The sequence below is a fragment of the Semicossyphus pulcher genome, unplaced genomic scaffold (genome assembly GCF_022749685.1).
Source record: "Semicossyphus pulcher isolate SPU_LCO1_2020_fin unplaced genomic scaffold, fSemPul1.0.p SCAF_17, whole genome shotgun sequence".
NCBI classification, from domain to species: Eukaryota; Metazoa; Chordata; class Actinopteri; order Labriformes; family Labridae; genus Semicossyphus; species Semicossyphus pulcher.
In genome coordinates this window covers 21,683,148-21,695,828 of record NW_027211681.1, presented here as the reverse complement: position 1 = coordinate 21,695,828, position 12,681 = coordinate 21,683,148, and the positions used below count along the sequence as shown (strand labels likewise).

The window sequence follows — 12,681 nt, the reverse complement described above, 5'->3', positions numbered from 1 at the left end:
ACTTATACACCAAATTTTACGGTAATCAGGTTTACTGATTAGATACTCTGTGCTTTGATAACGACATTTAAGGTGTGTTTATGATGGCCTAATTAACTGAAGAAGAATTCACCAGGTATTTCACAATATTTTATCATTTCTGAAAATCAGATGTGCAAATTTTGAAGAAATGAACCTAACCTTTCAAAGTAAATACGGAACCTTTGGCCTGTGACTAAACCCAGCCTGAAACTTCGTAGAATAGTCGCAGAACATTGACAACAATTGCCTGAAAAAAAATCCTGACCCTGACCAGAGTGGTGTCACGTTCTGTTCGCTAACTCTTCCAAATGACGAACGAGTAAAATCAGCAAGACCGACTTGCGCTACAACCACTAATCAAATTCGTGATCGAGCAACGCCTAATTTACTTTGATGAGACAGTCTACTTCAACTTCTTTATGACTCATTTGATAAAAGAACGAGAGCTACTCATAACTGAATTCAGATCCCATTAAGATTTAATCAAGCCTCGGGGAACAAGAGACGATAAGATAAAGGATCTAAGAACTGTGCGGAAACCTTTTATCTGTCTATTTCAGGCCACACACCATTTATCAAGTCCTTATTAGCTAAAGACAACTTTTAAAATCCTCAATCTTAAAGGTTCTTTGAAAACAGCTGCAGGCTCTCTGTGCAAATCCTTTGACGTTTCAGTCGCAGTTACAGGTGACCACAGACGTCTCTTTGCTGTTTTTAACGAAACACAAATGCTCATTATTTAGCACACATGTCCTCAATGACACAGAGAACAATGAAACAACAGAAAGAGGAAGAAGAAAAAACCAAAACTTCTCTCAGGTACAAAGCAGCCCTAACGAATGACATAAATAGGACAGTTTCCACACAGTCTGGTGCCTTGAGTGTTGCACCACTTCTATTTTTCTGCAAGGACAGGAGTGTGATTAGCAGCTCCATGTCACGGCGGTTAATGCTATTCACCACCTCTGTCTTGCTCACCAGCCTGAGGCTAGATTAGATTTTGTTACCCATGTGCATCTGTGTATGTGTGTGTGTGTGTTTTATTTCTTTAACCTTTAAAGCTATTTCTGCGCCCTGTTTAGACCTTTACACAGCAGGACATGTGCTGCTTTTACAGGCAGAGTCTCGGTTTGGACTAAATCTCTCCTGTTATCAAATATTAAAACGGTCCGTCTGATATTGGCAATTATCATGTTTAAAAGGTCAGCTCAGCACAAATCACAAACATTTTCTCTGACCTTTATTGACGTCAGCACATGCAGCTTGGGTTTAATTATCTTGTTTCCCTGATTGGAGACAAAGCTTAGCCAATCAGAGCTTTGTAGGGGGTGCAGGGTGGGGACGACAACTTCCTGTGTTGAAGATAAAACTGGAGCAATCAACCTGCCTGCAGAACTCGTAATTTAACGCTTTGAAGGCACCCTGTGAAGTTTTTCACCACTCGCAGTTGATGAGTGGGTCCCTGTTTTGTTTCCGTTTCATTCATGCCTAAGTGCACGGGGAAAAGCTTGTAGGAAAAGTTCTACTTATTCCTGCTATTGCTTTTACAGGACTCCTCTGATCTGGTGACACCGTGTCTCCTGGAAATGATGCTTCTAAATGACTACTCTGCTTTCCCAATCACATTGTACAGACAACAAAATCACTGCCTGGATTATGTTCACAAATGTAAAAAAAAAAACTGCATTTATGTGACAGAGTGGAGTTGGTTTGGTTGAATGGTGTACTTTTTCTGTATTAAAGTAATAATCTCTTAGATTATATTGGTAACAATCAATCGTTTAATCATTTTGATCGCTACGTCACTAATAACGTCCCTCGTGCACACGCAGCTCACGTGCTGTGAGAGCTGAACCGCGAGAGAAAATATTTTGTGACTTAACGAAACAGACGTCGGATGAAGACGGTCAACACAGCAGACAGAGAGACGGACAGAAAGAGGGGGGCGGGGCCAGCAGCTGTGAAGAGAGCAGAGGTGCAGGTGTGTTGGGAGGCTGAAGCAAAGCAAAGAGGTCAGATTAAAGTAGATTGTGAATTAAAACTTAATAAGGTGAAGAAGAGAGGTGAGAGAAGAAGTGTGGAAGTGAGATAACCATCTAGAAAGAGTAAGTCCACATGTGATGTGCTTCTCACAGAAATCATTGATATATGCGATTAATTAATTACAAATCCTGCAATTAATGCTTTTTTTTAATCACCTGACAGCAATAGTTTTGATATGATACCTGGGGGCTACAACAAAATCCTCCACCCCCGCTGCTGATAAAAAAAGTCCTAGAGGAACAGATGCATTCAAGCTTTATGACCAAAAAGTGTTGTTTACCCTTTAAACTGATGAATGAAAATGAACCTGAACACGTCATACCCCAAAGCAACACAACATCGAGTTATCACGAGCAAAACAAAACCATTCACTTTTTATTTTCTGCTTCATCCACATTTTATCTCACATTCCTTTATTACTTTTATGACTGCACGCATGAACGAGCGCTGCTTCTGTTTGTACCTTTCACAGACTGCTGAACAGGATGGCGACATTATCCCGTAAAGACCTGTCAGAGAGGCTTTGCACGTCCTGCGTCCGTGTGTGATACAGCGTGCTCCGACACTGCGCTGCGAAAAGATTCTGCCGTTCATGAGCAATGAATAAAAACTCGAACCATCAGCAAAGCAATAAGAAAGAAGGAGAAGAATGTAAACAGAATTATCACACCGTTTCGTCATGCTGCTTTATTGTTTTAAGCAGATGTGAGACACAACTGTGGCGAGCAACTGAATCACTTATGATGTGCTTTGCGTGTGATGGCACACTGCTGCTGCAACCCGTCCTTTTTACTGATAAACGGCTTTCTAGCCCGCAGCTAAATAACACTCCAGCTCTTCCGCTGCAGGGTTCACTCCATCAGCGCTCCCTCCACCTGCCTTCATTAACGTGATCTCATTGGTGCAAACCTCGGCCCTGGGTGCCCCGTGCTTTCCAGGACACGAAGAGAAAACAACACGGCGACAGAAAGAGTAGTGTAGACCGGGTCAGTTTAGCCTCAAGTCAAACAGTGGCTTTTCTGAGGGATTAGCTCACACTGTCAACTGTGGCAAACTGTGATCAGGAGGAGTGTGTGTGACAAAACAGGGTGAAAAAAGTCATCCCTGCTGATATATCAGATAATCTGCAGCTTTCACAGGCTGGTCATATCGGTTGTTTCATCCTGCCTGTCTCCTACCAGAGTCTCAGTTTGTGATGTTTTGCTTCTGTGCTGTCCGCTGTAACAGAGAGCGTCTCTGCCCATGGTAATGATGCGTCTTTTATCCCCTGACGGACCATAAATTCTGTCCCCTGAATGCCTCCTTAAAGGCAGAACGTCTATTTCCACAGACTCGATTCTTAAAGGTAATGGTCCGGGGTTCTCGATGACGGAGTGTCTTCTCGTGGGCAGGAAGTCTGCTCCTTGCATGGAGTTCTGAAGCGTGTGCAGCTGGCAGGGGAACAAAGAGCTGTCACACACGTTGGGACTGGACCGACACCAGTCTGAGATGCTGTGGTCCGATCCCGCTTGGCTGTCAGAGCTATCTCCGACCTTCTGCCCCAGTACACTGCCTCTGGCCAAGCTCAACAGCCTGGGGAGCGTCACAATGGATGCAGACGCCGCCACAGCTGCAGCGGCGGCAATGTGGGGTTGTTCAGCAGAAGTCACTTTTGTGTCTGTAATCACCGCGTCAGGAGACATCACTGCAGCCGAGCTGGAGAACGAGGAGGAGCCGAAGAGAGAAGCGACCTTCTGGTAGTATCTCGTCCGTATCACCTTTGCTGAGCGGTACAGGTCCCCAATGAAACAGTAACAGATGGGGTTAAGGCTGGAGTTTGTAAGGCCGAGCCACTGGGCGAACGGCCGCGTCTGCAGCAGCCAAGATGGTGGCCTTTGATCGCAGTCGATCCAAAGGTCAGCCAAGTAGAGCGGCAGCCAGGACACTGCGAACAGCATCACCAGACACACCACCATCTTAGCGATCTTCTGGCGAGTCTTGAGGCGCGAGACGTGCAGAGCCTGGCTGCGAGGGTCCAGATCAGCAAAAGTATTTTTCTTTCCTCCCCAAAGCCGCCGTCCGGTTAGGAAGCCGATGGAGAGGTTAAAGGTCACCGGCAAGCAGTAGAGCATCACAAACAGCAGGACGTTGTATCTGTTGAAAGACAGAAACATCAAAAATTAGATACTGGATTGAATTCCTTCTCAAACTTTGATCTTTGACTTTGAGTATTTATGATATCAAAGTTAAAAGTCACGTTAAGCATCATATGAGAGGAAATAAACTTCAGAAAATGTAGTTCAGAAAAGAGCTAGTGTTACGGTTTAGACCATTCCTCATGACTGTGGAGGAGCACACACATCTTGCATGACATCTTCCAGGCTTAGCACAGCCACTGATGTGCAGCCATTTACATTATGTTTGAGACGTCTGAGACATAATGAGAAGCGCAAACAGGAGCCCGACATCTGAGAATATTAATTACAATTTGTCACTGAATGATGAGTTAGAAAATGCTATGCTATCATAGTTATTGATTACTACGCACAAGCAAAGCTGAGATGCTCCCATTTGTTCTCAAAGCTGTGAATGCAATTCTGAATGATAGCTCTTTATTTTAAGGACTATATTACTGAGCTTATTATTATAAACAGCAGTCGACAGTAGACACCCTCGGACATCAGTGGTCACTGCCTGTGGACGACGCTAATGCTTGGTGTAAACCATAGACTGTATAAAAAGATGGACGACATGACAGCTCCCTAAAAGTGAAGCCAAGACCTCTCTAGCGCCCCCTGCTGACTGGCTGCAGTATAGGTCATAAAGCCCGCCTCCTCCATGTTAACAGATGGGACATGAGTCGATACGATACACTTTATTGTCCCCTTGAGGAGATTTGTCTTGGACTCCTACGCTGCACACACCTCGCTCCCAGGATCAATAAATTAAAAATGAAAAAACAATAGACACAGTCCACATGTAAACAAGAGTACATGCGCGTGAAAAGACCACAAATGTATTGCACATAACCCACATTGCACAGATCCACATAAAAGAAAGTCTGAAATAAGAGAAAAAGATAAAAATATAAGAATATAGGAGCACCATGATGCTATTGCACAATCCACAATCCATATAACGTGAGCACTTTGCATTTGGGGACTCTGTATCGTCGGCCAATCTATAAAATCAAAACTAACGTCAAACACGTTTCTCAAACATGGTTTCTGTCATTATAGTTAGTTCTTATCATGCTGATTTACGGTCAAGTGTTCATTTTTCTGACAAGTTTATTTTCAATTAGTTATTTGATGCTGTAAAAAAGATGATTGACAGCTCTGTTGACAAATACGGCTCCTGCAGCCGATCTGTTCTTGATCAGCAGAGTAGAGGAGGAACGTAGAGAGGAGACGTAACTAAAACAATCACTACAATCATTGAAGTTTACATATCTGTGAACGTCTGCTTCAGACCAACACAAAGAAGCTGTTCTGCTGTTAAATACGCCGACGTGCGGGATCTTAGCTGTTTTTTCGGTAAGTTAAATGTGTGTTTTGGTTAGCGGAAAGGGCGGGACATCGTTACTGCGTATCCACCCGCCGATCTCTACTGCTCCAAAAAATGTCACCAGCGCAAGATGGCAGCGCCCGCCTCGGGGGTTATTTTGACTTCACTTTTGTACAGTAAGAGCAGAAGGAGACATGTCGTCCATCTTTATATACAGTCATTGGTGAAAACACTTTTTCTATGACTGCATCACAGAGTTAGTTATAGTTATGAATATCCAAGCATAACCCCACCCTGTTCAATCAAGATATCAGTAAAGTTCACAGAAACTTAAACAATAATACATAACATTTACATCCATTAGAATATGTAGTGAAACACTAGTGTGATATTGCAGCTGGAGACTCTATAGACTCTTTTTTGAAGTGTTGTGTCAAGGATACTTTCATTAGAACAACATAATTGTCAGTGTTGTGTTATGGATTGCAGCCGATGTATTGTTATCCAGAGCACAATGGGCTCCTTCACATCTCTTTAATTTGCTCCTGTTTTCATCAGCGAGATACAGGGCTCCGTACGACAACATCATCACCGGCAGCACTGTATTAGAACTCCCACAGAGAATTAGCTTTGACAGTATCTCTCCATAACCCACACCATTTCCAACACTGTTGAAGCACACAGTTGCACGGTGATAGAACGAACAATGAAACCTTAACGTCACACCAGCCAGGGAGATAAAAGTACAGGGTGTACACAATGGAACTTGCTTTGGAGCCATTTCACACCTTGTGATTAAGTTACACAAACCCGCGAGGCATTAAAAAAAGAGCAAAAGTCTGGCTGGAAACCTGTTTGAAGTAAAAAAAATGTTGCAGAATTTGAAAGTCTAAGTGTCTTGAGCGTGGCATTTAACAATCTCACTGGTTTGAATAGTAAGTGGGAGCCTTTTTGAACATCTTAAGGCCCTTGGCAAAAACTAAACTTTAAGCACCAGCTATCAGAATGCATGCTTCTCCTCACATTGCTTCATGTTGCCTCATGACGCGCATTGACAAACTGCAAAGACAACAGCCACAGCCTGCACTCTAGTTATGTGGCTGTTTGTGATCCAACATCTTTTTGGAAAAGTTGTTAAAGAGGTCGTAAGAAACCCTCTCCTATTGTGAATATGCAAATAGTTGCAAGTAGGACAGAGAAGTTTAACTTTGCATTGACCTACTGTTGTGAGCCTGTGGTCTTTTTCATTAATGGAGTGAAGCAGAGAAGGAGAAAACACTTAGAATGAGGGATTCACCGGGCTGAATAAATCAGAGAGCTTACTCTCTCTCTCTCATTGCCAGCCTCTTTCTCTTTCACATGCTCAATGGCCATCAAGGGCCGAGGCCAGGACAGCATAGTGATTGTGATCCAATGATTCACAAAAAAAATACAGGTGATGGATTTGTTAAAGCCTCATTTTCATTTTCATTTTCAGTCATTTTTACACGGCTGTGTTAAATACTTTGTTCTAATCATGGCATTCTGATAGCAGACCGTTGCTATGAAGAACAGACCGTTGCTAGGGATGCGGCTGTAATCACACAATCCGGAGGACTAAGTGTTACTATATAACTCTGCCAAAAGAAGAAAATTTGATGTCGGTTTGTTCACATCGGGAAAAAAGAAAAGCAGCAGAGAGAAAGCAATAAAGGTTAAACGATGCAAAAACTGAAGGCTACGACAGAGAGATCTACAAAACTGAAGACGGCACATGAAGTAAACATTAAACGGAATGCAGTGCGGGATACGGCGGTGTTTAAAGATGGCGAATGGAAAAGAAAATGTTAACAGACTCTGACGAGACTGAAAACCTCGATCAGGTGCTGCGCTGATTCCTGCGGTCACCGTGACTTACTTCACCGTCAGAGGAAATGTTTCTATTTAATGTGAGTAAAAACAGCTAGCTTAGCTCATTTGAAGAAGGCTACAGAGTTATCCGCCATGGACGCAGCTCTCACTGTGAGTGTAACGGTCTAATTTTAAATGGAAAACAGAAAAATAATCATTTTTAAATTAATTAAATAATTTCCAAAGCAATACATTGTGTCAAATAATTCATTTCATAAGTAAAAAGCTGTGTAATAAGTGGGATAATGTATAGTGAGCAGGTTGTTATCGCGGAGGAACCCCTTCAGGGTGAGACAAGTCCTGCTCATCCTGTCAGGGTTCCATTTTGTGATAACAACCTGCTCACTATACATTACCCCTTCTTATCGGGCCGGCGTGCGCTCATCACAGATATATCAGTATCTGGACATATATATATATACATTATTAATCCTAGAGGGGAAATTACATTTTTTCACTCTGTTATTATTAGAAACATGCTACACAAGCAGGCCTGAAATACACACATGCACAAAACAGACCCTATGGACATGCATTATGGAGAGATGTCAGAGTGAGGGGGGCTGCACATGGACATGCGCCCCAAGCAGTCGGTTGCTCAAGGACACCTCAGCAGTGCCCAGGAAATTAACTGACATATCTCCAGCTCCCAGCCCCATTTTCCATGCTTGGTCTTTACCAGGACTTGAACCGGCCAGCCTCCGGTTCCCGAGCCAAGTCCCTACAGACTGATATACTTTTTTTACATTAATTAGAGGAAACAATACTGTGGGTGATTGAGAAATCCAGCAGTGTCCACCAACTATGTAGGTTAAAATACTCACAGTACCGTCTGCAGCACATATAACTGAAGAACACTACAGCTGAGCAGACGCTGGTCCACACTAGAATTCCTTCATTAAAGGGGCCGTATCTTTTAAATGGTTATTCTCATATTTTGCATGGGTTAAACATTTTTGGGTGTTTATTGTTCACAGTGAAAAAGTGAAAACTGCATTAGTCTGTATTTTTCCAGAATGGTCCTTTCAGAACAGCTGCAGGTTTCTACATAGAACCTTGCTTTCGCTGAATCGATCAATTGTCATTCACCGTCCTTCACCTAAGGCTCACCTCACGGCCAAACTGAAGCTAGAGTGTAACATACACATTAAGGCAAACTAACGTACATATTCAGGGACGCACACACGATAAAAAGAGTCCGTCGGCGATCACTGATGTCTCCTAGTTGGTGCAGTAAACTAGTCCGGGCATGTCTCCCACACTGCCGTGTTTCGGGGGATGCGCTGTGTAGTGCTGTGTTCAGGTGTGCTCAGAAATGGGAGTGTTCATCACGTGACCTTTTTTACACTATATGTGGTATGTTGCGTTATACTGAAATCCACTGAATGTGTTATAGGTTACACCAAAGTAAAATGTGTGGCAGTGTCATGTTTGATTGTTATGTAAAACAAAGTTGAGCGTTGAAATGTCAGCTACAGTTGCATCATTCTGTCAATTTACTTTGTTACAGTCAGAAAGTGAGGAACATCTGATGAAAATGAAACATGCAAGTCATTATGAGAACTGTAACGATATTATTAAGTACTCATATTGGTACTCGGTAAATGTAAGTACTTGTACTTGTACTCGGTCTGAATAAAAATGGTATCGGTGCATCCCTAAAAATATGTCTACAATTTTTAAAACGAAACAAACTTTACCAACATGATTCACATTTGATTGCATAGCTAAAATGTGTCCCCTTTAAGTAACATAATGTTAAATAATCTCTAATAGAGTTATTTGTTCAAGACAACAGCCCTCCTGGTAGCTTTTCAAAGCTTTATCGGTGCTTAGAAAAGGTCTATGTTCCTGAAGCTTAAAAATTCATTACATCACCCAAAATATTGGTAATCAGTCATAAAAAAAAGTACTTAAAAATCTAAAATAACGTATTCATACAGGCTTGGTATATTTGTAGTACCTACCCCTGTTTAAGGCGATGCTGAGGCCACTCCTCCTGACACACCAAGATGGCAAATGTCCCAAAGCTGATCTCCCGGCGTCGGTTCATCACGGCAATAGGAGCGCACATGATCGAAGACACCATCCACACCACTATGACAGTCGCCAAGATCCGACGGCGGGTAAACATGGAGCGAGCTCGCAGCGGCGATCGGACACTGTAGTAGCGATTCACGCTGATCACTGTCAGAGTTAAAACACTGGCTGAGACTGAAACAGCCTGTGTGAAGGGCACCGCTCTACACAGGAGGTCTCCGTACACCCAGGCTGTGTAGATCTGACTTCCCAGGGTGATTGGCATGCACACACACACCACAGCCAGGTCACACACTGCCAGGTTCACCAGGAGACTGCGTGTGGCGCTGACACCAGCTAGCCTCCTGCTCCGCCTGTTGGTGAGGACGCGCAGGGACATTAAGTTCCCGATGAATCCCAAAATGAAAGACAGACAGTACATGATGGTGAGAGCGATGGTGCTGGGCTCGTGGATAGTCCAGAGCAGCATGCTCTCCAGGTCGGCCAGGTCATTAGAAGAAAAACTGGACAGAGAGAAAGGGAAGGAGGAGGAGGAGGAGGAGGGTTGGTAGACATAAGTGGATGTTTGTTGGAAGGATGAGGTCGAGGTGGAGAGCAAAGGGGAGGAGATGAGGGAGGAGTGAGGGATGAGAGATGAGGGTAGAAGAGAGGGCAGAGGTTGATGGAGGCGGGTAGTGAGTGAGCTGAAAGAGGAGGACAGCATTATAGAGCTGTGGAGGTGGTTTGTGTGGTTGAATCTTTCCCGAGAGGCGTCGTGCTGCAGCAGAGGAGAGAAGCTTGGCCGGACTGGACTCCAGTCTGGCTGCTGGTCCTGCGACAGAGCCATGCTGCTTTCCCAGCTGGAGGAGCAGCAGAGAGGTATAAAAAGCTTAATGTCTTGGATTTCCTTGAGAGAGCTTTACATGTCTCATTCCAGCTCTAAAAGTTAGCTCAATGAGTCAGTAATCCAAAAGAGAATTTCCCTCCAGAATCAGTATCGATCTCTAAAGTCCCATATCCACCGTGCTTTTCTGTCAGGACACTCAGGCTGCATCATGGTTTGAAAGTGGACAAAAGGTTTGGAATTAAATTAGCGAGCAGGAGATCTGCATTGAATTGAGTGTCTTTGATTTCCTTGGTCCTCATTGAAATCCATTTATAGACACAGCTGAGGAAAAGCAAACCACTAAAATCTGCATCCAAACAGGTGAGAAATCCTCCCCAAAAACATCACATCCGGTTCCACAATCCCTCCTGTGTGCCGCAGGGAAAAATCTCTGGAGGCAAATCATGGTCCCCCATCCTTAACCACATCCTGTGAGTCAGCTGGAGTCATGCTGCGGTTCATCACTGGTCCCAGTGCGGTCCTTATGTACCATGTACATTCAGTCCTCCTGGGAGTGGCAGTCTGAACCTGATAATCCACCCAGAGCTGTTAATAGACTTTCTCACCTTCAAGGAAGTCGAGACCTCCTTCCTCCTCCTCCTCCTCACCGTCACCTCCTCCTCCTCACACTTTTACCATCACAGGGACACAATCAGATCTTTTTAGAGACACATTGCAGGTATCAGAGGGCTGTGTCCACCTGCAGATCTGCAGCAAACCAAACAAAAAAGAGAAGAGAAACACTGAAAAGCTTTAACATGCTCTCGTTTCTCGTATCTCAGGAGATAAAAACATGCAGTGAAGAACAAAATGAGGAAATGATTTTATATTTACTGTAATTTCAAGAATAAAGCCATCGTAAAAAGAAAAAATTCATTATTCATTTATCATGTACAGATACCAGGATGTCACTCTGGATATATAACTCTAATTTTTCAGTTTATTTCCATGGAAAAAGGAGGGCAGAAGATATAAAAACTTTGAACTCATCCATTAAAATGTCTGACTACATCTCTCAATATAGCATGCATTAATTCTAAGTGGAAAAAGAGCAAAAAGAAGTAGTTGTTTGGGGAAAAAACACAATGATCCTACCTTGAAAGAAGAGCCGATCCAGCCTCATTTCAATGATTGTTTGCTGACCGGTTGCGGATCCTCTTTGATGCTGAAAGCCTGGAGATGCTGAGGATGCATTCAGGTGCTGACAGAGAGGAGCTGCACCAAAAAAAAAAAAAGAAGAAGAAGAGGAAAGAAAGAAAACGGATGGAAACAGCGGGAAAGTTGCTCCGGAATCGTTTACAGCCGCTTTATAATCCGTCTTTGAGTGTCAAAACTGCGCAGGGATGTGTTGTTGGCAGAGCTCTTTGTGTTTCCGTCGGCTTTCCTTTGACACTAAACGGGCTCCTCAGATGTCTGCGCTCGTGCCGGCGGGAGCACTGAGCCCGCGTGCGCCACTGCAGGACTGGATATTGGAGAGGAGAGGAGGAAAGCCAGGGAGCAGCTGCTGCTGCTGCCAAACACACACCGAGTAGACCCTACAAACACACACACACAAACACACACACACCGCCACGCGCTCAACCGCGCAGCACCTATGACACTTCTGGTACCGCGCAATCCATCAAAAAGTGACTCTCACTTCGCTCTGCAGGGTTCCTCCTCACTTTGTGCTTCCATTACAACCCGAAAAATGTCAGTTAGCTCCTTTCTGAGGCTTTAAAAGCAGGATAACTCGACCTGTCTTGCCCTGATTGATTAGACGAGCCAGACTCGGTGACCTGTGGCTCTTTTTCCCGCCACAATCTTGACAACAATGACAGGTTTGGACAAGATCAATCTAATCGCTACAACATGTAATTTGGACAATTTGGAAAGTCCGCTCAGGAGGCATAGAGGACACGTTCCAGCTTTTTACTCCTGGAGGTAAATAAGCTCAAATTTTGTGTTAAATTAGTGCAACGTTGGGATGTTAATACAAGAAAACTTCAAGAAGACACAAGAAATCTGAACATTAAAGGGTCGGTGATTCATTGATGAAGTTTTTGTTACATTTGTTGGAATTGTCTTCACTTCCTGAAAGCAGTCAATACCAAAATGCTTTGAATACAGTAAAAAAAAATCTGATTAGGCTCACGAGTGAGTGATTGGAGGGTCTACCTGCCCCCTCACTCATTGTGCATGAGTGGATTCTAACACCAGCTAAAGTTAGCGCGCTTCGTGGCCTTGTCCTGCACCGTGGTGAGGCAGAGAACGTTCATGTGTTTGTTGCAGGGACATTTCTTCAGTTTTTTTGTTTTCCACAGCTTGTAAGCCCAGTTCAGATCAGTGATACGCAA

General features: G+C 43.7%; 1 protein-coding gene across 1 annotated transcript; it reads right to left on the bottom strand.

The window, feature by feature from the left end:
* Positions 1–2,443: 2,443 nt before the first annotated feature.
* LOC138595029 (neuropeptide SIFamide receptor-like) lies at positions 2,444–10,306 on the bottom strand. The gene is made up of 2 exons (XM_069666347.1): positions 9,408–10,306; positions 2,444–4,197 (listed from the first exon to the last, which is right to left on the bottom strand). Exons 1-2 carry the CDS (start codon positions 10,304–10,306, stop codon positions 3,198–3,200), a joined length of 1,899 nt encoding a protein of 632 aa, XP_069522448.1. The 3' UTR covers positions 2,444–3,197.
* Positions 10,307–12,681: the final 2,375 nt, after the last annotated feature.